The sequence below is a fragment of the Chenopodium quinoa genome, unplaced genomic scaffold (genome assembly GCF_001683475.1).
Source record: "Chenopodium quinoa cultivar QQ74 unplaced genomic scaffold, ASM168347v1, whole genome shotgun sequence".
In the NCBI taxonomy this organism is placed as follows: domain Eukaryota; kingdom Viridiplantae; phylum Streptophyta; class Magnoliopsida; order Caryophyllales; family Amaranthaceae; genus Chenopodium; species Chenopodium quinoa.
The window spans coordinates 113,775-141,765 of record NW_018743348.1 but is presented as its reverse complement, the minus strand read 5'-3'; the positions used below and the strand labels follow the sequence as shown (position 1 = coordinate 141,765).

The 27,991-nt window shown below is 35.5% G+C and overlaps 1 protein-coding gene across 2 annotated transcripts; it reads left to right on the top strand.

Moving 5' to 3' along the window:
* Positions 1 to 20: 20 nt before the first annotated feature.
* LOC110737987 (peroxisome biogenesis protein 5-like) lies at positions 21 to 27,991 on the top strand. 2 transcript variants are annotated; one of them, XM_021918341.1, is made up of 16 exons: positions 21 to 283; positions 802 to 936; positions 1,033 to 1,186; positions 9,689 to 9,882; positions 10,815 to 11,057; positions 11,357 to 11,476; positions 16,051 to 16,215; positions 18,895 to 19,085; positions 19,233 to 19,479; positions 19,877 to 19,961; positions 20,369 to 20,478; positions 23,554 to 23,778; positions 26,529 to 26,594; positions 27,424 to 27,518; positions 27,594 to 27,692; positions 27,771 to 27,991. In XM_021918341.1, exons 1-15 carry the CDS (start codon positions 164 to 166, stop codon positions 27,670 to 27,672), a joined length of 2,229 nt encoding a protein of 742 aa, XP_021774033.1. In that variant the 5' UTR covers positions 21 to 163; the 3' UTR covers positions 27,673 to 27,692; positions 27,771 to 27,991. The 2 variants fall into 2 exon arrangements, with proteins under 2 accessions (XP_021774033.1, XP_021774032.1); XM_021918340.1 differs by having other exon boundaries at positions 27,594 to 27,991.

Sequence of the window (27,991 nt, the reverse complement as noted above, 5' to 3'; positions counted from 1 at the left end):
ACTTCATTTATCATACGGAGTAACCTTGGCAATCCAATTTCACACAAGTTAGAATTAGTGAGTCAGATAGAGGAGCGTACGAGCGGTGAAGAGGAAGGCGAGAGGGTGGGTGGAGATTGGAGAGAGAGGGTAAATCATCTTCAGCAGCTAAATCTGGTCTATCATGGCGATGCGGGATTTGGTTACGGGTGGTGCTTCTTGTAACGATTCCGGCTCTTCCTCCTCTTCTAATCCTCTGGGTTCTCTGGCCAACGCCCTTATTGGGTCATCCTCCAAAACACGGGTCTTTTGTTTTCCCCTACATCTTTCCCTTAATTCTGCTATCCTTCTGTTGTAAGAGTATTATTTTATTGTTATTAGGCTGACGGAAAGGGTGGAATTTTAGTCAATGATTTCTATTGCCTGCGTTAGAGCTTGGACTTTGTTATCTACAACTTAATTAGTGTATACCTGGTTAATTCCATATGTTTTATCATCGGAGTCTGACATCAACCTTTGATTCTTCACCCACTCAGCTTTTCTTATCATTTCGTCTATATTTTGTGTTACCTTGGCATCAAACTGATATAAATTGTAGAGCAGATTAGTCTTTACACTTGCTGCGATAGTTAAACTTTAGAAATAAATGAATGGGAAATGCATGTATTGTGTTGGGTGAGTGAGTGAGAAACACATTTTTTAACATTACATATGCCGATTAAACGGCACTTTTGAGTTTTGATATCATTATGTACAACTGTGATGCTTGAATCTCATGAATAAAATTCCCTTATTCTGATTGTTATATATATTATATAACAGGACAGGTTGAAGGAGATCCCTACGTCAACTTCCTCAGGTTCCAGCAATCAATTTTACTCAAATTCTGATGAGCAGTTGACAGCTCTTCCCGGTTCAGAGTCAGAATATCAATTTAACCAACACTCAGCTGGCCAGGTGTGTAGTTTTTGGCTTAGTAATTAACGATAGTGTATGATGTGATACATAGTGCAATTATGTTACGCACTGATGGATTTCCGAATATTCTGTTAGGACGTGGGCTTTCTTCACAACTATCGTTCCGCTAGTCATAGTGGATTTACGGAAGCTTGGGATGATATACAACCTGAGAGGGAATCAAATTTTCTAGAATCACGGCACATTTATAATGAAGGATTTGCTACTCAAACTCAACAATCTTGGGATGGTAATTATAACGCTTTACATTTTTTTGTTATTTTTGGTTTTTGGATGGACTTGCTCTCAAGGTGGATTTGGAAGTAGTGGTTACCTTTGTTTAGTGTTCCTGTCGAATATCTCTTCATATGCATATGGAGTTTGTGACAATGCTCTTGATATTTGAGTTAGGTCTCTATAAAGACTAAATATGTTTTGTACCTTGGCATCTACCAATATGGTATGCCTTTGCTTTTGTTAAGTTACCAAGTTCATTGTGTTGCTAGCTGCCCTCATTAAGCCTTTTGCACTGTTCTACTCTCTGTTTATTATTTACGAACTTTCCATTAGTGTTTTTCTTCTTCCTTTTTACTTTTTAAATTAATGGATTTTTTTTTTTCATTTTTTTTTATTGTACCTATTTCACTTTATTCTATTTTAGGCAAACACATTATACCAAATTACCCCACCTTTCTCACAATACTTAAACCTTCTCACTCACTCTCTCCTACTTTATCCACCTTTTTCTTACACTCACACATCTTTTTACTACATCTATCTTGCTTAATCCACTTAATTCTTACATGCACTCACTAGCTTAGAAACAAGAGTTTACAATAATTGGATATGTTTTATTATCCCAACATGGAAACAAGGCCTTTTGTTAGAGTTCTAGTGATTGGTGTGTTCGAGTCATAGGGTGAGGTTCACCACTTCCCTCATTTGGATTGCTTGATATATTGATTATAAGAAAATTAGGAAGCTTGGATCAGGTGTGAGGACATGAAACAAAACAGAGGACAATGTTAGAGGCAATCTATAAACATTATCATGGCACACTAAGGTGATAGGAATCCTGCTGTGCTTAGGTGCGTGTTGGATCGCCTCATTGAAATGAGGTGCTACTTAAATAAAAAATTTGACTGATGTGCAACTAAGATGCAACCCTGGTGCGTCTCACTTAGCAAACGCTCTACCCCAGAGCTCTAGCGCCTAGATGCTCCCTAGGCACTCCTTTTCAAACACTGGTTTGAGGTGACATGAAATTAGCAGAGGGCAGCAATGAAAGATGTCTGTTTCTTGAACATCCATGCTTTACAGCCAGAATACACTATTAGCAGCCAGATGCAGGAACAACAGGTGCAGCGTGCAACACAGTCAGGCACTCAGGCTGTGTTCTGCCGTGTTGTGTAATATTGCCAAAAAAAACCAAAAAAAATGGTCTTGGTATCCTTTCTAAGGTTATTTAAAGTGGAGGTTTCTTCCTTGGACAATGTATTAGCCAGCTGGTGAGTAGCTTGTTTTAGAGGAGTTACTTGATGCCCCCCTTTAGGCTATGTTATCTTTCCTTGAAATAAGGTGATCTTGAATAATAATTTTTTATGTTTTTGTTTTTTTTTTTTGGCCTAGAAGGCATTGAAGAGAATGAACTAAAGAAAGCAGTTGGCACAAATGGTATCCTTTTTGAGGTTTGAAGATGTTTGGAAAGGTTGATTAGCTAACAGACATGTTTAACAAGATTTGGAGAATAAACAAGATGCGACATGATTAGAGGAAGAGCAATTTAGTGCCAATTTATAAGAATGAAGGGGATGCTCAATTAGGGCTACACACCGGTCCAAATCTGGCCAGAATTTCAATTTTTCATGGATTGGAGACCGGACCGGAATCAACTGGTCTGGACTGATTTTTTACGGTCCGGTCCAAATTTTGACCGATTGGACTGGTTAAACCTTAACTTTGTGCTTTCGTTAAAGTTTTTAAATCTTTATACACATTTGTTTAATTTTAGTGCTTTAGACATCTTGTGTGATACCAAAGCACTAGCAATAATATTAATATAACATTATGAGGTCTTTATCCCACTGCAATGTTCCATGGAATTCCGAATATTTTAAAGGTTGCTTATTAATAATCAGTAAAATAGAAGTAATCGAGATAAGGGCATATCATTATACCTGGACCAAAATAACCAAAATGCCTGGACAAATTTTGGAATCGAGGATCAAAACAAAAAGGGAGTAAAATCGCATAGTAAAAAAAAGAGGAGTAAACAAAAGAGGACTACCTAACCTAACTTTTGTTATAACTATAGATCTATAGTTCACTCGGTGGTTTGCGCTGCTGGTGAGGGACATTTACGAGTGACGACTGATGCGGCCACCTCTGATTGATGTGGCGAGCTAATGAAGGGATGAGGAGATGCAGACTCGCGGCGTGGAGATGTAGATGTTTTGAATGTGAGTATAAGAGAGAGAAGGAGAAGGGGAAGAGAATAGAGAGAGAGAGAAGGGTGGATGGACTTGTTATACAATTTAGCGTTTTAGTTTACCCAAGTCTTATTTTTACACAAATAAAAAAAATAATTATCCGGGTTTCCGGTCCGGAAAATTCCGATTTTTGTTCGGACCGGAAACCTTGAATCACTTATTTTTAAGGACCGGGGATCGCATCGGAATCTACCGGGTCTGGTTCTGGTTGGTTTCCAATCCAAGTCCAATTATGGAAGAGAGTGATGCACTTTAGACGGAAGTACGATTATAAGGGGTGCCCACAAGCGAGTGTTCTAAACACCTTAGGTCAATTTCACAAAAGAATAAAAAAATTTATCAAGATGTAACCTACGTGATTAAGTCCGGTTGGCTCTAAGGAGTATTGTTTGATTGTAGCATACCTTAAAAGCTAAAGGGTATGTTTGGCTTTCAAGAGGGATCGTATTAGACATGGATGTGTGGGAACACCTTAAAGGATAAAATTAGAAATGAAGATATTAGTAGGAAAGTTGCGGGGTATTGAGAATAATACAAGTAAGAATAGATGTCATTGGTTTAGGCATGTCAGGTGGAAATCAGAATTAAGGGAGTAAAGGGGTTGAAATCAAGGGGATGTTGGGAAGATCAAAGATGACTTGGATGGGATATATACATTAGACAGAAGGGAATGGAAGGTGAGGATCATGGTTGGCAAATCAAGGCTTCAATTGTTGTTATTAGATGTGATTTCTTGGTTTGACTAAATTTGACATTGTTTCCTTACACGAGTATATACTCTCCTTGTCTCCCATTTAACTTTCTCATTTTGGGATATGTCTACGTGATAAAATATTGTTTATAACCATCTTATCTCCCCATCTTCTCTCACATTCCTTAATAATAAAACTATACCTACTACCTCAATTAACAGAACCTCACCATAAATTCTCTCATAAATACTTTTGCTAACCAAAATGGTAGTTTATGGGACAAAGGTAATAACAATAGATCTTGTTAGATTTGAAATACAAATTTAAAAAGATATTTAATAACTGGTAAACAAATACTACCTCCGTTTCATATTATTTGCAACTTTTTCCAACAATAGATGCTACACATTGTTTGCCACAAATGTTTTCTGTGCGCCTTCCAAAGTTGCAAATAATATGTAATGGAAGTAGTATAAAAAGGTAATATTTCCAGTCTTCATCAACAATCATAAGTAATAAAATTCTAAGTTTGGTGAAGAGAACAAAGCCTTACTATAGCTTGCCATTTATTATCATCTTTCTTTAGATTCAGCCCTAGAAAGCTAAAGATGTATACTTGCTATGTGGAGTAAGGATGATGCAATCTTTGTTTAGCCATTTGATAGTGTATAAGAAAGGAAAATTAGCAACATATTAGTGATGTTTTTTTTTTTTTTTTTTTTTTTTTTCGATTATGAATTTTACACCAGGCCTTTTAGAAACATATGAGGTCAGGTCGGGTTCAGTTCATGTTCGTGTCAATTTCGGGTTCGGGTTAAAAACCCCCAACCTTGGGCAATTTGACCTGATTTATATATATATATTTTTATGAAGTACTCTTTCCATTCCAATATATAGTTCATGTTTGTATTTTATCACGGTATTTAAGAAATAGGAGGAGAAAGTGGATGAAATACATTAATATAAGTGAAAAATACAATTATAGACAAAAGTTAGAGAGAAAGTGGAAAAAAGTACAAAGCATGTGCAAAATTCAAGGGTAATTTAGGAAGTACAATGAATAAAGTAAAAAAAAATGAGGGTATAATGGTCTTTACATACTATCCAAAAATAGAAATAGGTACAACATTTTGGGTCTCCAAAATATGAAAACAGGAACTATATTATGAGACGGAGGGAGTATATATTATTATTATTATGATAATAAAACAACATTTTTTAAAATATGATATTTCATTAAATCTAATCTTATTAAAAACATTGTAATATGGTATTTAGTACGGTAAATTCATACATAGCAGAAGTAGAAATTCACAAATTAGATACGCTAACAGTTTACATATATTCTTCTACAATGCAGAACCTCTGAATTTGTGTGCTCCACTCGAAGTAGCTTCGTTCAGATCTGACCAAATTTTGCACATGTATCACCCTAATTTATTCCGAAATAACCTTACATATATATACACGAATATAACTTTTTTCTTCCTCTAAAAGTACCTTCAAATTACAAATCTAAAAAAATAAAAACTTTAAAACCATAAAAGAGGGGGAAACTAAACTTCAATCAACCATTAAAACACAATTTTAGAACCTTCATAGAAAAAGAGGAAGAAGACAAATATAGAGGGAGTGTTAGGGAGAGAGATTCATCACTAAAGGGCAGCCGCAAGGGAATGTAAGGAGATTTAGAAGAAATGAAATGTGAAAATGGTGAAAAGGATGAAATATTGAAATGTGAAAATGAGTGAAAAGGATGAAATATTGAAATGAATTGTGAAAATGGTGAAAAGGTTGAAATATTGAAATGTAAGGGGAATGTAAGCAGCCGCGCAAAATGATAGTGAATAAGCTAGGTAAGAAATGAAAAATCAGAAAATGTAAAGGGTTTATATACCTAGGGTTATAAATTGGGCAAAGGGTTAAATTTGGGCAAAGGGTTTATATACCTAGGGTTTTAAATTGGATAAGGGGTTAATTTCAGATTGGGTTCATGTCGAAATCCTCAACCCTAACATGCTATTATCGGGTTAGGTTATCGGGTCGGGTCGGTTTTGTCAGCCCTACTTTTATAAGATTATGCACGATTTTTTTTTTTTCCCTTCTAAAACATATTAGACGTCAAGATAGATAAGGGATTTCCCTTAAAATTCTGTATGATACCGTATAGTGTAAGGATTTAACTTCCACATGTTGGCAAATCACTTGATTCTTCAACCTCTCCTTCAATGCTACCTCAAATATGCCATTTTTCTTTCTTGAATCCAACTAATTCCCAACAATAAACCAGGGAAAAAAAGGTGGGCGACTGGGTCTTAATCCAGTTTGCCAAGTATTGTTCATTACAGTAGGCTTGACATTTAATTCTATGCTTAAATGAAATCAAGTGCCTCGAAGAAAGCAACTAGTGAACAAATTGATTTATGTAGTCTTTTATGAAGTTTGCAGGGATTGCCTTCGGTGGAGTGTAATATATGATATTTCTTCAATTTGAGTTTGTCTTTTATGGGGATCTTAGTATCTTACACTTTGAAGCTGCCAAGTCTAGGAAAAAAGAAAGTTGCTTTGGGATTTGCCCAACTAAATGGCCTTCAAAGTGTACTTAGAGTGGTTTAGCATTTTGTTTATTTTGGCTATTAACAAAAAAAAAATATCATGTAGCACCTTTATCGACTATTTTGTTGTGATAGTCGGAATTGTCACTTTGCCCTACTGTACCCTTGTTGACACCTGACCAGTGCAGACACTGAATCCTTGTCACATACTGAGAACTAAGCAGAACCTATAATATAATGAATCACTTTATCTCATATCAAGAAAAAAAAATATTATGCAGCACTTTATCGACTAGATTGTTGTGATAGTCAGAATTGTCACTTTTCCCCTACTGTACCTTTGTTGACACAACCTGACCCAGTGCGGACACTGAATCCTATTCTTATACTTATCAAGCATTTCTACTGTAACATGCTCATTGAAAGGGCAACAAGATAATGAGATATAAAAAATGTTTAGGGTTCATAGGGTCAATTTTAGATGTGCAAATTGAAGGTAAGGGCAAAACGTTTGCCTTTTATGAGCAAGGTCAATTTCTTGGGCAACTGCTGCTAGATTTTTATGGGGTTGGCTGTCGAGTATTACCATTCTATTCTTATATTGTTAATGGGCATTCGTTTCTTTTCTTCTCTTGAGCTTTTCTCCTCCAAATTAATTAAATGGGGGGCAGAAGTCACGCGTAATTGGGTTGTTTCTTTTCTTCTTTTGAGCTTTTTGTTGTCCTCCATTAATCGAATGTGGAGCGGAGGTCATGCGGTCATGTAATAGTATTTTGAATTTTCAATCGTTTGGCTCCCTTTTGCATTTCTGTGTGTGAATACTTCATTATTTTATGATAGATTGCTACTTAATTTTCTGCACTATATCTTATACTTTTTTTCTTTTCTTTTCTTTTTTATTTTATTTTTATTTTTCCTTTGATAAGTTACATGGAGTAGTACTGTTTCCTGTACCGCTTTTAATTTGAGAAATTTACAGATTTTTTTTCTTAAAATTTTGCTGTGTCCCAAACCCATATTATAAATTAGGAAACTTCATGAACTTGTCTTTGTACCTTTGAAATTAGAATTTTCCATGTTCGCTCTTGGATTCACTATCTGTATCCAATTCCGACCACCATAGTATTTCTAAGAAACTAATATTTATTCATAGCATTGGCGCATTACAGTTAATACAGTAGCCTGAAAAAAAAAGGGAACTTCAACTCTTAAGATACCAAAGAAATGTATCGGTTTCATTTTTAAGGGCACATATTGATAGTCAAATGAAATACCAGCCCTCCATCTCGCTAGATTAGTGCCCTTCGGTGAGGATCAAGTGTGGATTAATCACTGCTCTCAAGAGATTAATCCTTATGTTGTAACGGACTCTTTGTTAATTGAATAATAGCACTGACCGTTTTCTTCCAAAAAAAAAAAAAAAAGAAATACCAGCCTTTTTATTTATTATTTATTTTGAGGGGGTGGGGTTCTAAGTTACCCACCACATCCTAGTGATTAAACCTTTCTTCATCTATTTGTTCAAGGCTTCAAGCCATAAATTATCTTTGGCAGAACATGGTTGCAGCCAATTCTTCCCACACTAAGGTATCTATAAAAGCAATAGAAAAAGAGGTGAAGGACACAAGAATAAACAATATTCTGCCTTCACTTATAAGAGAAAGTGTCTGGTAAGAATAAGACTTCTTTTCTTAGGAACATTTTTAGACAGGATATAATGTTCGTAAAAATGGAAGGGAGTTTGGGGGGGGGGTGCATGACTAAGAGTTTTTTTTTTTTTGGAGAACTAGATATTGACGCAAGGAACTAATAAAGACACGATACATGACATACTTAGCTAATAATAGAGTAATAGAAATCCACCATGCTTCAACCAATTTTTGACTCATAGAATTTGTCATTAGATAGATTGACAACCCTTACTAGTTGAACCACCTCATACATTTTCAATGATCATTAGAATGGCACGGACATCATTTATTTTGTACGACCAACATACTAAAATCGCATGATAAGCAAAGATTACTAAAGACGACAATTGCAATTAATGTACAGAGGTACAATATGATTAGAACTCCGCTTTCATAAGTCATTAAGTATTAGACATTAGGTATATAGGTTTAACATGATATGATGATAATATTGATCGTATCTAGCAATTCATGCACTGTGCATTAATATATGTTAAAACTTAAAATAACAATACTATTGCTAAAAGAACAAATATCTGTTGAATAGTTGAATCGATGACATGTCTTTAGTCTAATATACTGAACATAAATAATTAATTAACTTGTATTATAACAAAGCAAAAAATAAACAAAAAAGTACAATTGTCAAGATGTAAATGTGATTTACAAGTCCATCCTTAATTCCACATTGGTTTGTAAGGATTGAAAAGGGCTTAGAATTAATCTTTAAAGATAGTGTTGGGGGGATTTCAATTCCCCTCCAAGGCTCCAACTCTAGAAAGATTTAAGGAAACAAGACGTTCTTCCAAAATCCTATTTTTCTAGCTGCAAAACCTCAAATTCAGATGATTATAAAGTGCCTTGGGCTTGGAGAATCCAAGGAGGTGTGGCAGCTTATCAATTAGAACCTTGCAAACTCCTAAAGATCTAGTTTGAAAACTTCATGTAACACCAATAAAGGTTCAAAACACCCACAAAAACACATATAGAAGGTTTGGAACTGCAAATAAATAAAACATAAAACGAGCCGTAAAACACCCCATAGACATTGTACAAATGTAAAGGAATCTATGCACTTTTGGACTCTTATCTTTTGCTTTGATGGTGCCTTGCAAAAAGAGAGGGATTTTCTTTAGGAGGACCTTTAGTCTTCTATATATGGTCAACAGAGAAATTCGGCAAGAAATTCCTCTCAAGAAACTTAAGATAATGTGTTTGCAATTGTTATAAACATTTTTTAGGTAGTTTCTTTACATTGGTGTTTTGAGAGTTGTGTTTAGGTGTGTTCATAATCATGCTAGTTGTCTGATTGCTGAACTATGCAGGACCACCACAAAAAATATTGTCAGGTTTTCTGCATTCCTTTGTTGATAGTAGCCGTTTCGGTGCACCTTTTCGTCCCACTGCACTACCTATGTTGGGGTTGACCAAAGGGGAAAAACAATGTATTCGTAATCGCAGCAGCATAATGGCTCGACATTTTTTTGCCGACAAGAGTGAGGAATACATTAATGCACAGGTTTGTCGTCATTTATTTAGTTACCTATTCCTTTTATGAGTTGTAAAAATTATGGTTATTATAAATCTACCTTACTATAAAGTAATTGGTTCTATTTTCTCTCATCACTTAGTAACATTGATAAAAATCATTCGCCCGAGCAAAATTGAAGGTGTTCGCCAAAAGTTCAATGTTTGAGGGAGAGAGATGACAAGGAGAGAGGTGGGGTTAGTTAGTGATGCCCCCCCCCCCCCCCCCAAGACACACACACACACACAAGCTAGACTTGGTCATTTAGACTTAAGTATCTAATTAGGTCCTAGATTTGCCTATTTATTGAAATGTGGTTATGTACATGGTTTGATCTACGTTGGACCTTGTGTATCTAACATGAGCAATTAAAATTATATGTAGAGTCCTACTCATACTCATCACTTGTATAACACAAGGAGTAGCTGGAGGATAGCTAGAAATGAGAGTGAAATAGGGGTCCTTTTATAGTGGCTGTCTTCCACACCCCCCTGATGGACAATCTCCTTCGCATGCAGGGAGTTTTTAGTGTGCAAAGATTGTTGCTACTCCCTCTGTCTCTTTTCCATGACTATATTTTGACTTTGATGGTCAATGTGTATAAACTTTGACTAAAAAAATACTCTATTATAAAGATCAAAACATATCATGTGGGATGTTGTTGGATTCGTCTTGAAATGAATTTGCAAAATATTAAGTTTTTAGAACTTTTTGCTCAGGTTATACACGGTCAAAGACGTGCATTGGAGACCATGAAGGTCAAAGTGTAACCATAGAAAAGTGACGGAAGGAGTAAATTTTAGGGGTCATTTTGATTTGCTCGAGGCAGAATGATTTTTTCTGTAGTTTTGACTTGAATGCAAACAATGCTGAACATTTGGAATGTTGGCCATTTTAACTATTTGTTATATATTTTTTCTCAGGTGGATGCATTACTATGTTCTCTGGATATTGACAATGATATTCAATTAAAAGGACCTCTGCCTGGTAGGGTAAGGGAGCTGGAAGAGTACTGGAATGAGTCACAAGGACTTCGTGCTCCTGTTGCTGATGGCTGGGTTGCCGAATATAGGCAGAACAAGCCGGAACTTTTCAATCCAAATGGTTGGGCCAATTTATTTGAGCAGGAACACGGTCCTAATGGTTGGGCCTCAGAGTTTGAGCATGTAAGAAGTGCAGCCTTTAACTCTGCTGCTTTACCTTCCTATTATAGGACGAGAAGTTAGCTGTGGGTATTAAAGTTGCACATGTTAAATCACCATATCTGATTTCCACATTCTTAATGTGTTACCAGTTTGCTATTTCCTACCTTATTTTGCATCCATTAGATACTAAATTACAAATTTCGCCAGCATGAATTTTGATTATCTGAAGAAATATTTTACTCTTTCTCAATAAAATGTAGTAGTGATCTATGTTGATCTGTTGAAGTTGTCAATAACTGATGCCTCTCTCCTTTTTATAGGATCAAGCTCAGGCTGTATCTCTAAATCAATCAAATCAACATATGTCAAGGCTAGCTGGAATGGAGCAAACCCGTATCCTTGCACACACATTAGCCCAAAACAACGATCCCAAGTTTAAGGTTTGAGTGTTATCCTTGGGTTACTTAAGTTTCGAGTATCATTTTCTTTTCAATATTAAGTAACATTTTTGGGGAGAGGGTGTTGGGGGAGCAAAACATAATACTCCCTCCATTTTTTCAAGTGTTATAATTTCTTAATGCAACTTTTTTTTTAAGTGTTAACTCTTCTTTTTTTTTTTGGCAAACTACTACATTTAAATATTATTTCTTTCTTCTCATGGTCCCCACACATACCTACTACTGTTTTTATTTTTAAATTTTTAATAAATTATTCTCTCCTCTCACGTCTCTTACTTTGTATTTAACTATTACTTCCACTATCTTTTTCTTATCATTTCTTTTGATACCTCAACTACCCCCACTTATGTCTTGTTATATTAAAGTCAATTAAATTACCTAAAACTATGTGCTATTCAAAGTGTAACACTTAAAATAAAAATGGAGGGAGCAACACAACTAATATAAAGTGTTCATCTTAGTGGACCTGATATGCAACCTCAAAGCCACTTGAAAGTTATAAGTAAAGATAGCGCATACAACAAACTGCTCTGGTGTGAAGCATTATGCATTTACTATTATGCATTAGAGTGGTATGCTTTCTCCGATTGAAAATTAGGGTGGTATTCTGCTATTATTAAATACCTTTTGATGGTTTCTTGGGTTGCTTGGTTTCCCTTTGGGCTAGGTCATAGAAGCTTAAGGAGTTTCCCTCATTGGTATTAGATGTGATTGAACTCGCTAGTGAATAACTCGGGATTCTTGTTAGCATAGGATCTCAGTAACGCCTTTATGTGATGTTTATGAAGGTGCATTAATTATGTCTATCCAAAATTGATTGATTTGTTCAGACTTCTGAAATCTGGGGTTGGGTTATTTTACAAATCAAGATTGTAATGGGTACATTTTGTGAGCTCGTTTTTATTCCACTATGATATGCTTTGATTAGATTTTGTTATTATTATAATTTAGTAGGAATCAGTGTTTTTATTTTTGACTATATAAAGCCATATAATATTTTGCATTAGTATTGAATGAATGGAGAATTTTCTTTTCCTGAGCTTTTGCTGCCATAGGCTTAGGGAATTGAACCAAACACATAACATTGACTTTGTGCATTTTGTTAATCGTGAATAAAAAGAAATCCTCAATATCTGCGAGGCTGCGAGAGTTGGGAACTATCTTTGCTACTTTCTTCCAATTCTACTTAGATCCTCTTTATATGCAGTATTGTATTGTATTGGACCTATTTGTCAGTCAGAAAATACTAGCTCTTAGGGTTTAATATATTCATGATGCTCGTTAAAGGGTTAATCAATTTAATTTTGTTTTCTGGTTTTACATGACATTAAGGCATTACATATTTCTTACATCAGAGGTGTAACATTTTGATCTTGAATTAATGAGGTTGTGCTTTTGTCTAAATGGATAATGCCTAAGTTAGCTTGGTATGTGGTTGAAAAATTGTACCACCTCCATTCCCGACAGTAGGTTACATTTGGTTGTTTTTCGTGGTTAATAAGGAAAATAGGATAATGGAAAACAAGCATTAAATTAACTTCGAAAATAGGAATATTTGTATTGCGAATATGTAAATATTGTTGTAAATGGGAATAGTTGAATTGGGAATATGTAAATATTTTGATAAATGGGGATAGTTGCATGGAAAATATGTATGTATATATGAGGAAAATGTTAAAATATATATTTATTTTAATTAAAAAAAGGAAAATTTGTCAAAAAAAACCTTTTATATGCACCATTTTGCGAAATTAAACCTTTTAAAAGCTTTATCATAAAAAAAAAACCCGAAGTTAAAAATTTTTGTTCAAAGAAACCTAGTATCACTAATTAACTTAATTAACCTCTAATCTCTTCTAATTACTCTCTAAGTCTCACTTAACTATTTAATAATTAAATTAATGTATAAATTAAAAAAAAAAAAAAACACCACCACCAGTCCACCACTCTAACCATCAGCCACCCTCCTCCCTTTCCCCTTCCCCTGGCAACAGCCCCCTCCCCCAACTTAGCCGCCACCTTAAACCCTCCACCTCCGGTGACCCACCTACACGTCCGGCCAACCCCCTTCCGAAACCCTAAACCCGACAACCCACCATAAGATTATCAAATCAACCCCGTCAATGGCGGTTTTTGATCTTCGGCGCCATGTTTTCCAGCGTCTATTGCTGGCTTAGTTTCCTCAATCATTTTATCTTTTTCAAACTTGAAAAATTGAATGATTGTAAATGGTTGAATGTTGATGGTGGTTGAAGAAGGGGGAAAAAGTGAAGTAGAAGATGGAAGAAGAAAACACAGTCCTTCCCCCCGTTGAGGTCGTCTGTGGGCGGTGGTACTTCGGGAATTCCGGTCGAGTGGGTGTGGCTGGGGTGGTTTTCGCGATTGATGTGGCGGGTATGAAGGTTGTCGGGTTAGGGTTTGAGAGGGGGTCGGTCGTAGGTGAGGGTCAGGCCGTTTGGAGGTGGTTTTCGTGGCTGAGGTGGTAAGGGGGAAAGGGAAAGGGGTCAGTGGCGGTGGAGTTGGGTCACCGGTGGTGGGAGCGGCTGCCGGGGAAGGGGAGAGAAAGGAAGGTGGCTCGGTTGGTGGTTAGAGTGGTGGTGGTTTTTTTTGTTAATTTATAAATTAATTTAATTATTTAATAGTTGAGTGAGAGTTAGAGAGTAATTAGAAGAGATTAGGGGTTAATTAAGTTAATTAGTGATACTAGGTTTCTTTGAACAAAAAATTTTAACTTCGGGTTTTTTTTTTACGATAAAGCTTTTGAAAGGTTTTTTTTCGCAAAATGGTGCATATAAAAGGTTTTTTTTGACAAATTTTCCTTAAAAAAATAATTGAAACTTAACCATTAAAAGGGAACGCCAAAAAGGGCAAACGAATGGAGGGAGTACCAATTATGTGGTTGTATTGCCCCATACCTACTCTACCTCACTCCTATACAACTATGTTGCACTGATACGGGGACGGGGATTGAAAACAGAAAAACTAAATTTTTTTGGTTACGGGTACGACAGTTTTTTTTTTTAATATTTAGTAGGAAAAATTGGTTTTAATAATCCCAACTTTGACCGATTTTTTTTTACATGATCCCAACTTTTGATTATTCTGGAATAATCCCAACTTATATTGGTATCTTCTTATAATAATCCAAACTTTTAATTTTTTTTATACACAATAGTCCCAAAAGAGATCAGCAAAAGCAACAAAAATAACACTTCGGATCATTTCAGGAAGATACCTATAAAGTTGGGATTATTCCAGAATAATTAAAAGTTGGGATTATTTAAAGAAAATCATTCAAAGTTGGGATTATTAAAACCAATTTTTCCTATTCAATATCACAAATTCAATGTTAGAGTACCACTTTTGGCCATCGAGGAAGAAACATATGACATTGCATTGAATAAATGAATACATAATATAACTTTTAATCTCCTAACATTTTAATTGCGATGTACCTTACACACAAAATCATCAATTGAATTGAATTTTAGACTAAAAAATATAAAGGAGTTAAAAATCAAAATAAAAAATCAAGAATAGTGAGAGAAAAAGAGTTGTACAGAGGAAAACAGGTAACTTGAAAAAAAAAAAGTTGAATAAAGGAAGACATAGAGTCGAACAGAAAGGAGAGATAGAAAGGAAGAGAGAGAAAGGCAGGTTGCCTACTGCCGCCTTGCCAGTGCATCGCCGTTGGGTCCACGAAGAGAGAGAGAGAGGTGAACCGAAGGAGAGAGTAAATAGGAAACCCTAAATGTTTTGTCGGTCTTCTATTTTGCAATTTTAGTATTTTAATATTTTTTGAAAAAAACTGAACATGGGGACGCGCTTGTAACTCACCACCATCCTGGAAACGTCCCCAAATAACGTTGACCCTCCAATTTACGGTGTCCCTGAGATGTCCCTCAATCGTCTCCTACCTCGTGCGGTCCCTAGTACAATGTTCAGGTTGCAAAACTAAGTTTTCTCTGCCATTGGATTGTGAATTCGTTTCTCGGGACATTTGTACTTTGATTCATCAATTGGCAATGACAAGTGTTAATTGCTTGATAATATTCTAAGGATGTATAAATTTAACCCCTAGGCGAAAAGTCCACTGTAAATTTGCTAAAATATCTTTCATTCAAGTTGATATAATAGTATCAATAAGGTTGGAATTTAGTGATTGTATTACAGTGACTCCTAAGTCCTAACTAAGTCCAATTGGAGTGCTGTGTTTCAGAATTTTGTAATTGTTGGCTCAAAATATGGGGCAATTAATATTAATAAGAAACTATAAAATTTGTCACTCATTTTTTGATTTTGATATACTGTTAACTTTCTCTTCTTTTATTTATTATTTGTTTATTTTGTTATTTTTTGGGTTGGTTAATGCAGGATTGTTATATATGGAAGCTAAGCTCAGTACTTGTGTAAAACGAAAATTTTGAGTGGCCAATTTTATTTATTTTTCATACAATGTCTATCTAATGTTTGATTCTGCATTTTGTGTTAATTCTTGTTCTGAGATTGGTTTGTATCACATAGTCTTAATTTCTGGTAAACATTGCAATTTGTAGAATTCAAGATTTCTTCAATTCGTATCAAAGATGAGTCGTGGTGAACTTTTTGTTGAAGGAAATCAAGTCAAGGAGAGTTCAATATCTGCATCTGGGGACTGGGGAGCAGAATACCGACAACACCATGATGGGGGTCTTTCATGGGCTGACCAGTTTTCTAAAGAGGCAAGTTTGCAGCTTCTGAAATTTTAGACATGTTGTTCGGCTGTGCTTTATGCTTGAATCCTAACTGTATAATATCTGGGAAATAAGTAACTTGACTACTTATATTCTAATCTAAGTAATTGTAAATTAGATGAGAAAGACACCGTAAACGAAAAAAGGACAATGGACAAAAAAACTCCTGACCTCAAGATATCATAAAGCAACTAGTGTGTGGCCAAATATTTTACACATTGACGAGCTTCATTTAATTATTTTAAGCTTATCTTGCAAATCATTATGTATTTTAGATCAATTGTGTAGTTGTGTGTTGTATCCTTTGAGTAACATTGTTCATTATCCTTGTAGGGTTTTGTGTATATGAATAATCTTACCCAATGTTTTTTAGCAACTGTTGATTATTAAACAAGATATTTTGTTATTTTATGATATGGATGTATGAAAAACTAAGACAGTATTGTTTGAATTTTAAAGTTGCTGAAGTTATTTCGTTACAAAATTTAAATTGTTTTGCGATCACTTTCTCGTTGTAATGGATCGGACTTGGATTGGACCCTTAGGATCTAAGTTCTATACAAAGAATATCGAACCCTAGGATCGGATCCAACTCCAAGTCCGATTAGGTGGATTCTGAGTCCATGTCCGTTGGAATATGCGGACCTCTGAATCAAAGTCCATGTCCGCTGAATTCGAATCTCCGAATCCAAGTATGGATCCAAACCTGTTTATACCCTTTTTGGCCTAATTTTATTGTAAATCGTAAATGCATGCAAATTGTTTAGGCTTTGATTGATTGATTATCTGGGTTGTGGATATATGAGAAAGATTGGGGTCGGACCGGACCTAAACTAGGGTCCCTATCCGCGTTCGACTCTTAGAGCCAAAGGTTTTTGTTTAGCGGACTGAGGTAGACTTTTTGCTTTGGATCGGGTCAGATTCGAATTGGACTCGAATTCGATTAATCAGGTGAGTAAAGCTTACATGTAGTTTATCAAGCTGCACATAGACTTGATGAACATGGTGTAAGCTTACACCCAGTTCATCATGCGGCACATAAACAATGAGTACAATATCTAGTTCATCAAGCTGCACCTAGTTTTAGAAAGCTTACACCTAATTAATCAAGCTGCACATAAACAATGAGTACAATAACTAGTTCATCGAGCTGCACCTAGTTTTACAAAGCTTACTCCTAATTTATCAAGCTGCACATAGACAATGAGTACAATAACTAGTTCATCAAACTGCACCTAGTTTTAGAAAGTTTACACCTAATTAATCAAGCTGCACATAGACAATGAGTACAATGACTAGTTCATCAAACTGCACCTAATTCAGAAAGCTTACACCTAATTAATCAAGCTGCACATAGATAATGAGTACAATAACAGTCATCAAACTGCACCTAGTTTTAGAAAGCTTACACCTAATTAATCAAGCTGCACCTAGTTCTAATTGATTAGGGTCTATGTGCAGTGATCTAAGCTTACACCTAATTCATCAAGTTGCACATAGACAATGAATACAATAACTAGTTTTAAAAAAGCTTGCACCTAGTTCATCAAGCTTGCACCTAGTTCAGTATTCGGTAGTAAAGCCACCTCAACCAATTATTTACAACGAATGCTTGTTAGGTGCAATTAAACACAATCAAACCAAAAATAACTAATGTTTACTAGCTTGTTCAGAGGCTTTGTCAATGATGTATAAACAATAAGTACTTAATAGTGATTAATTCCTATGGTTCCGCATGAGAATTAACAATAGAATATGCATGTCCAATCTAACTAGTAACTGATTTTTACAATTTTTAGTTCTCTAAGGTCCAAAGCGATGCTAAAATAGAATGTTAACTCACTAGGAAGCATCATTAAAAATTTCTAAGAAAATTAAAAATAGATAGTTGAGCCACAATTGAAAGGTTGTTGTAGTTGAAGTGGATTAACCCTCATTGATATTAGATTCCAATTCTAAAGAGTTAAGTTAGATATTTGACTACAAAAGGGAGTTTGTCTTCATTGAAAAGTATTGGTTTTATCTATTATGTGTCTTCTTTTTTTAATTGAACTTATTAATTTGAAGTTTTAACTTTGGACTTTCTTTTCAACCCTTTTCTAGTGTATTTTTTGTTATATATGATCACATTTTCAAGAAAGCCTATTGATGCCTTTTTAAATTTATCTTAGTATTCTCTTTTATTATTTTACCCCATTAGTGCTTTATGAAGTGTATTGATTTCATAAAAAAAAAAATAAAAAAAAAAGTATTGATTACCGTTGCTAAAGTTTTCTCAAACCTTTATATTTTTTACTCTAAACTTTTTAACCACCTCTTTTAAACTTTCTTGAATTTTTATGTTTGTTCTCTTTTAAAACTCCCTTTATTTTTCTTGAATGCTCTTGTTTTTCTCACTTTACTCACCTTTTTCCAAACTATTTCAACTGATATCTTGTTATGATCCTTTTTATATTGTACGGTTTCTTATGACTATTCATGTTAGCCGACCTCAAATCATTTTGGGACTAAGGCTTTGTTGTTGTTGTTGTTGTGATCACATCTTTCCCATATCTGGGAGGACTATCATTCTCTGTAGTAGCAGTTTATTACATCCTCCCCATATCTGATTGGATTTTTTTGTCTCATCTCTGATTTTTCTGTGTAATAATAAATAAAAAAAAACAGCTCCCTCATGGTGAAGAAAAATGGGTTAATGAATTTACTAGCGCAAGAGAAAAGGAATTGTTGGGGGATGACAAGTGGGTGGATGAGTTCTCCAAGTTAAACGTCCAAGACTGGGTAGGAGAATTTGAGCATCAAGCTGAAGGTGCAGTTGGTGAGGATATTATGGACAGCTGGGCTAGTGCTTATGATGAGTAAGTGTAGCTGACTGTGGAAATTAAACTAATTTACAACCCGTATTTAATAAAAAAAAACAAATGGGAGCTGATGAATTGACTTTTTGGATGACACATAATTATGCATATAAGAGCTAATTGGCCCTGTTTTTGTATAAAGTGCAGATATCTCAATGAACAGTCTGTTGCCAAGCATAATTCAGATTCCTCAAAGGGTGTCTATGTATTTTCTGACATGAACCCCTATGTTGGTCACCCTGATCCTCTAAAAGAAGGGCAAGAGCTGTTTAGAAAGGGGCTATTAAGTGAATCTGTGCTTGCTTTAGAGGCTGAAGTCTTGAAGAATCCTGACAATGCTGAAGGCTGGAGGTTATTAGGAATAGCTCATGCAGAAAACGATGATGATCAACAGGTCAGTGCTACCCATTATATAATTCTGATGGCAATTTTTTGGTACATCTCCTTGGTAAGAGTGTGGCTGGATCCATGTTGGGATGACAACTTTGTTATTCTTCTACATTTTGACTCATCATCGTTCCGTGATATTAGAAATTAAATGAATTTACTAAATCTTGGATAACTTTAAGAACATGATGCCTTTATTATTGTTATCTGAGATTCAAATTGTTCTAATATGATGGCAAATGCTTAGATATTTGGGGGACCCTTTTAAGTTGGCAGATGAGCAATGGTCCTGCTTTTATTGGAATGGCAGCATGTGTGTTGCAATTTTTCAAAGATTGTCTCTTGCACTGGCGATTATTATCTTAGTTAAATCTTCTTCGCACTGTCTTTTAATGAGTTTGCAGGCTATAGCATCGATGATGAGGGCTCAAGAAGTTGACCCCACAAACCTAGAAGTTCTTCTTGCTCTTGGAGTGAGTCATACAAATGGTAAATCTAATGTTAATCTTCTTGCTCTTCCTCTTACATTATTTTACCATCCTTTGTTATACTTTGTTATAACAGAACTTGCTAGTTGGGTAAAGGTTTGATGGTTGGTTTTTTGAATTTGGGAACCTTTAAAGTGTCAAGTGTTTTTCTTCCTACAAATTGGTTACCCGTTTGTTGTTACTTTGTTGTGGGAATTTGTTTCCACAAGCAGAGTTGTGAACTTGTAGCAGATGAATGTAGAAATTATAATGTTTTTAAGTAAAGCTTGTCAGTGAATTTGTTTTTAAATATTAAATTAAATTGGGATAAAAAAATAAAAAAATAAAAAAAATAAAATCCTATTTCCCTTATTTCTATTTTATTTAAATTAATTTTATAGGACTAATTGATTTATGTGTAAACTTCAGAATTGGAGCAATCTACTGCACTGAAATATCTGTACCAGTGGCTTCGCAATCACTCAAAATATGGGACACTTTCACCTGAAGAGCTGCCTGATTCTCTTTATTATGCTGATGTAAGTGACCTCATCTCAAATCTATTGCTTATTGAGTTGTTACTTGTTTGGCTCATCACCGAGGTTTGAGGTTTTACTAGAATTCCATCTGTGATGCACTGATGCTTCAAGAGGATTTTAAAGTAACATGACAAAGATACTGTTCTACCCATGTACCATTCTTTGATTAAATGTTTGAAATGGCTACTCTCGCCGTCCCATAATACAATGTTGGTTTCTCATGTTTCACAATATTTAAGGACAATGGAGGGAGTAGCAAGATTCCCTTACATACATTTATTAAATTAATATATTCTGGTACATGCACACCTTTTACCCTTTCTTTTTCAAAATAAATCAGCATTACTTGTTTTTCTTTCTTTCTGACTTTCTGTCACTCCCCCCCAATTTCTGAAACCCTAATTGTTTTTCTATCTCTTTTCTCCCTTAATTTCTTTAACCCCCCCCCCCTCTCTTCAACTTGATCAAATTCCTATTTTTCTCATAATGTGTTTCGTTAAAATAGAAATATTATAATGTGCTGTGCAAATGGTTCAATAGATTTGCATCGCTCCTCCGTCAGAATTCCACCTCTCTCACCACTTCTTGACCTACCTACCTCCATGGAAACTCGCTGACGAGATCTACCAGCGCCTGCTGCTGCTACCGTTGAGTCTAGTCATCTCTCTTCTAATTTTGGTTTTACCTTCACTTTCACTCGAAAGCAGATGACAATGATCTGGTTTTAAATCTCTCCGCCACCGTCACGACTCACCTCCTACAAAAACTGTGATGAATCACAGATGCTGAAAAGGGTGGTGGACTGGTGGTGGGGGTGGCACGGTGATGGAGGCGACAATGGGTTATCCATCGTGGTGGAGAAGGGTTTAATTGCATATGAAAAATTGAGAGAGAGAGAGCTAAGTGTAGAGTTAGAGGTAAGGGTCTTGAAGGTGGAAAGACAAGAATTATTTTTTTAAAAAAAAAAAAAAAAAAAAACCTATTAATTAGGCACAAATTTTGTTAAAAAGTGGCGGTTATTTTGGGTAGTTTAAATGAATGGTAAGGGAATTTTTGTCATATGTTGTCTAGGATTCGCACGCGACACCCAATGTACAACAGGGTGTCAAAGTAACATAAATACATGTACTTTATAATGGGACGGAGGGGTTGGTATTTCAGTTAGAGCAGAGTCATCTAACGGGCCGTATTGGGTTGTGCTTGTTCCTTGCCACGTATAAATTGGTTGGAAACCTTTAAACACGAAAACGCAGGAAAGCCAGAAAATCAGAAATGACCACAACTGTTTTTTAAACAGGTAACACAGACCTAACCCGCCTGACCCATGTGATGAACCAACCTAAGGAGAGCCATAATGGGTAGTCTAGTATCATTCTGTTAATATAAATAGAGAGGGAGTTGTCATTTTTGCACATGAGACAAAAGCAATCATCCTAGGGATTGAAACCGTGTATGTTAATAGAGAGAGATGAGGAAGGAGGAGGCAGGCAGATTATGAGTGAATTCTTAGGAGAGCTGTGACCTCAAGTAACTATTAGGAGAGTTGTGACCTTAAGTCACTATTTGGAGCTTTGTAGCCTAAAGCTGCTAGCTTGTATGAAACCTTTAATATTTTCAATCAATGATTTGATCATTCCTCTTTGTTTTTTCTGTGTTAACTGTGTGAGAGTCTTAACAATTTTGAACCCATCTCAACCCGTTTAGCTAATCTGGTCTTGTTTTTGTTAGAAATTTTCAACCCTTTTGTGTTTGTAACTAGCTAAAGCTTATAGAGGTGTATTGTTCTCTAGTTATACTCCAAATTGCAAACTATTGCTAAAAAATTAACACATTCGTAGAATAAATATACCGTATGAGATTTAGTAAACTGGTTTTTACAACAAAATTTTAATACTCGTACAAGCTTTACAATTGTCATATTCTCTTTTGAATACTCGAAGGTGATGCTTACATAACTTCATGATCTTTAGGGATGGTTGCTCCATTGTTAAACTCCTAAATTTGTATGATCCCCATCTTCAAACTGGAAAAATAAAAAAGGAGGAAGCGAACTATGCAAGAGAAAAAAAAAAAAAAAATCACCTTAGATAGGTATAGAGCTTGAGTAAACAAATCTACAAAAATTAACCAAGAGAAAATCAAAAAAGAGATTAGCTTAATTTCCATTTTCTTAGAGAGAGGAAGTATAAAAGAGTGTTTTGAGTCTTTAAGAGGCTGAGATGAGAATTTTATGGCGACTGCTATGAGAGTTTTTTTTTTTTTTTTTTTTTTTTTTTTTTTGTATTCCTTTAAGTGGCTAATGAGTCTGACATGACCCTAACCCAACCCTTTATGAGGGTTTGGCTCATGTCAAGTTCGTTTTGTAATTTTCAACACTAATCCAACCCATTTAACTAGTTGTGTCTTGTCGTGTTGATCAGTTTAGTCGAAAATGCTTAATAATAACCCCTTTTCATGTGTCTAGTTCGTGTTGTGTTAGCTTTTGCCAACTCTAGTATCAGTATCATAGTGGAGTATTCTATATGGTGTATTTATGGATGATCTTGGATTTGGAGCCCCAATAATCCCTGGCTTGCCCTTTGAGGGTTTCTTGGATAAAGGGGTTCCCCCCTACACCGTAAACCACCTCCCCCCCCCCCAAAAAAAAAATAAAAATAAATAAATAAATAAAATAAAAACACTACCACCACCAAAAAAGCAATATCAGAAAGGAAACAAAATAGAGCTGCCATATAATTTTATTACCTTGGCCCCTTGGGGGTGAGGTTTATGGATAGATATGCACTTGTAATGGCCATTTTTGGGGAAATCCAAGAGGTTATGTGGTACTAAAAACTGTTGTCGACTAACTGTAGAAAAAAAACACGTGTTTGTCTCAAATTTCTTTTGTTATTAGTGCTCCTTTTTTAACTTCTTCCCTTTTCGATAGGATAAGAGAAGTGTGGAGGGCTCATTGGTTCAATAGTTCTGGATGTTTCTCCACCTTTAAAAAATAATCATAATCTAGCCATAATTTTGCAAATTTAGTAGTTGTTTGTGTTCATTGTTTATGATCTAGAAGCGCATGGCTTGCAGGTTGCAAGGATTTTCAATGAGGCTGCTCAGATATCACCTGAGGATGCTGATGTCCATATTGTATTGGGTGTACTTTATAACTTATCCAGGGAATATGACAAAGCCATTGATTCATTTAAGACAGCCATAAAACTAAAACCACATGACTACTCTCTTTGGAATAAGCTGGGTGCCACACAAGCTAATAGTGTTCAGAGTGCAGAAGCAATAGATGCTTATCAGCAGGTAGCTTCTTATTGCAATTTGTGGTGCCCTTTTTCTCTTATATATTATGCACCTTGATGATATTTGTCAAATGTCCCATTCAAATGGAAAGTAATGTTGTGAACAGGTTGTTATGTGTGATCTCGATCATTGAAACTTTTAATACGTAGTTTAATAAATATTTGTCAAATGTCCCATTCAAATGGAAAGGATTTTTTTTGTAAGAAAAAGCCTTTCATAATAACAGTAACTTAGTTTAATAAATAGAGTGAGGACACTGGCCTGTATGTGCTCTAGTGTTTAGTATTTTTGAACCTTTTCATTTCAAACATAGATTCAATTTGCGGGATGGTTACACTTTTTGTTAATGTTTTTTACTGGAACTCTGAAAGTGTTTCAGCCTAGATGGGGGAAATATTCTTGAGGAAATGTATCCTTAAGACTCCCTGGTTCTATTAATCACTAATTACTGGATGCACCAAGAGCATACTATTAATTTCAGCTATATGTAATCTTGAAATTCTCACACCCCCTACATTGAATATCAAGTGTCGGCTTGGCTACGTATTCTTTCTTTTTTTCCACATCATTGTTTGCGTCTTATGTTTTGTAGCAACAATTTTTAGGAATAAGAGATTCACCTGTATATATCTCCCTGGCCATATCACCTAAGAAGCTGTCCCTCTCTTTGATTTACCGGCATCTATATCAAACAATTATCCAATATTTTCTGCAAGTCGCTGTACAAATGTAGCAGTAACATGGGTAATCTGAGAGTCTTCCACTTTTGTTACCACCATTCATGTTGCAAGCTCTAATTTCTGTTTAGTCTGGTAAGTGTGGTAATTCCGTAATTTCTATATTCATGTTTTCGGGTATTGAGCGCGGGGAAATTATGTCGTTGACTAACCTCCTCACGGCCAAACAAAATTTATTATAATCCTAAACTAACCCCTAAACAAGTCTAGTGGTAAGTTCGGAGTCGAACCACAAGGAACGGTAATGTTGGATTGTTCTCGATCTAATGCTTAAGCTACACCGAAGTCGGTTTATGGATAGTGGACACTACAACTACACTAACACACATATAAAGATCAAGATATTACAAAGTCTACTAGGGGCAAAGATCCACTTTGAACAATTAACAAGTTAATGGGAATCGATTTGATAATCAATCATGCAAAGAAAGAATTAAAATGGGAATTAATTACCATCAAGAGCAATCTCTCAAATTCCTAGCCTAGATCCCTCATTGACTAGGTGCATAGAAGAAATTTACCCAAAATGCAATCAAATATATAAATTCTAATTCACAATCCCTTGTCAAACTAGAACTAACATGCAATTAAGTTTGCTATCTTGGGAGATCAATCCAATCTAAAACAAACAACATGCCATCATCAATTCAATCAATTTAATCACACAATTATCATCAAATTTATCTCAAATAACTCAATTAACCATAACAAAGCTTCACTCAACACCTAGTAGAAGGAAATCTACTCAAACATGATTAACAAAGCAATTAATAAAGCATAAAGAGAGAAGAGAGTAAGAAATGCTCATTGATATAAAATGGAGATCTTCAAATCATCAAATTCCTCCTTTGATTATCCAAAATCCATGAAAACCATTGTTTCTCTCACTTTCTCTCTCCAAAATTTGAGAGTTTCTCTCTCTAAAAACCTAAAACTAACCTAAAACTACTGAAAATATGAATTTTCCCCCTAAAATGAGCAAAAAATCTATTTATACCCCTTACTAAATTGCTTAGGAAGCTCCGCAAAAAGTCGAGCAGCGTGCAGAGGTGCGGGCGCTCCAATTTCGTGCACGGGCGCTCCTAGCTGCAACAAAATATGGCAGAATCGTTCCAGAAAGTTTAGAGCGGGCGCTCCTCATAGGATGCGCGCCCGCTCCTATCGGACTGGGCAAACCGCTCAGCTTCAAATGAGCATATCTCCCACGTTTTACAACGGAATTGGGCATATGACCTGTCTTTGGAAAGCTCTCAAGATAAGATTTCATCTCCAATTGGAATTGCCCCAAAATGTTTTGTAGATCAAAAGATATAGGCGTTTGAAGTTCGATCATTGCAAATCAAGTGCACATTTCTTCATTACTTGTTCTTTTATGTTTTATATTTCTTCAATCTTGAGCAATGAACTTATCCAAGTGTTCCTAAACATAAGAATAAACCAATAAAGTTTAATCTAATGCCATAAGCAACTAAAATATGCAAGAAAAGCCAAAATTGAGCAATAACGACATTTCACACGCAATCATGACAAATGTAATAAAATGTTATTAAAACCAAGTAAAAAGATATAAAAACTATGAAAAAATAACTAGAAAACTCTTAAAAATAGCGACATAAATGACACTTATCAGGTATAGGAAGTGGAAACAAAAGGATTTTAGTGGTGATTGTAGGCCTTTCATTTTGAAATCCAGAATCCATAGGATTTATTATGTGGTACGTGAACCGTCTGGCGAAAACGCCGCAGGCGCGAAGCGCGGTAGGCCCGCGCCGAGGGAGCATAGCATAGGGGGTTCAATATTTATCATTCACAGTTCTAGTCATCTGAAGGAGTGAAACTGTCTAAAATGATTCCCTATCCATGAAAAGTACTAAAGGAGCTATAAAGGGTTGAGTTCGACTGTTTGAGTTTAGGTCTTCAAATGAAAATCAAATTATGAACTTATGAGGTGCTGGTTGAAAATTGCTTTTCTGTTTATAACATTTTCACACTTAATTTATTGTGTGTCTACAGGCCCTAGATCTGAAGCCCAATTATGTTCGTGCATGGGCAAATATGGGTATCAGCTATGCCAACCAGGTTCTGCTCTACTTTTTACTTGTTCCTGTTGTTCTTATGTATGATTAGTGAAATAGTGACAGCTGCCTTTTACTGTGAACTTGGGCTTGAGATCTTTTTCTACTTCGAGACTCATATTTACAAGTCGAGGAGCTCCTGCAGTATCCCTCCCATTTCATGTTTATTTTATCCTCGCACAGGATAGGGGGTTTTACTTGTGGTCAAAAGACCAAGACTGTTGCTTAAAAGTTCTGCTAATTTGCGAGGGGAGGAATGTAGTTTAATTTTTGTAAATAAAATACCATATTATAATAGAGTTGAGTCTTGAGTGCCTTGCCTCTACCCTCTGTGTTACATCTAGATGTGTTTATTCATAACTGGATCTTCCTTGTTTTCCATGCTATTAATGACCCTTGTACGTATTGCCTCCACCCCTAAGTATGTATATTTCTTCATAAATTTCTATTACCAATCAAAACTATTAAAGGTGGTGAGTGTCAGTGAAAACGTAAAAAGAGAAACATGTACTTGGGGACACTTGGTTTACAATAATACAAATGAGTTCAATACAAGTACTACCATTTATTACCGCAAACAGGGCAGTATAGTATTAAAACTATTAGCTACTTCACCTATTTAGGAATTGGGATCTAATAGCATCATAATTGAGGCCTGGGGTGTATGGACATTTATGAAGTTATTGGGGGCACCCTATTCCATTGAACCTTTACTTTCTCATACCTAATCAGCAGATATTTTGGTGCATGCAGCGCCCAATTTTATTAGGATTTGCATTTTACCTATTGAGCCCATGCAGAAAAATATAGGGTTATAATTAAGTTCTTGACAGGGCATGTACGAGGAATCTATCCGGTACTATGTTCGTGCGCTTGCAATGAATCCAAAGGCAGATAATGCGTGGCAGTATCTGAGGATTTCTTTGAGGTATTTCTGTTGTCATGAAGTTTGATTCGCTAAATTGAATTTCGTGAGTGCTCACATATGACATGTATATTGCAGTTGTGCATCAAGAAATGACATGTTGGAAGCATGTGATTCTCGTAATATTGATGTCCTTCAGAAAGAATTTCCGCTTTGACTTTGTACCCTATGAACATGGTATGAGATGATCTGGACATAAAGCATTGATGTAAATTCATAGCGCCTATTATTGATTAAAGTTTTTAAATTTTGTAGCTGGGCAGCATTTCTCTAAGAATGTTGACAGTTGCTTGTAAAAGCTTTGAAGACACGGCTGAAATAGTTGAATATCCTTTGAGAAGATTCTCCGAGAGCTAAACTTGAGTTTTGTTTACATGTATATATATGAATCATCTGCTGACACACCTCACAAAATGATATGGTTATACACTTACACATATTTTTATGCCAATACATGCTAAGTTGTTATACTATTA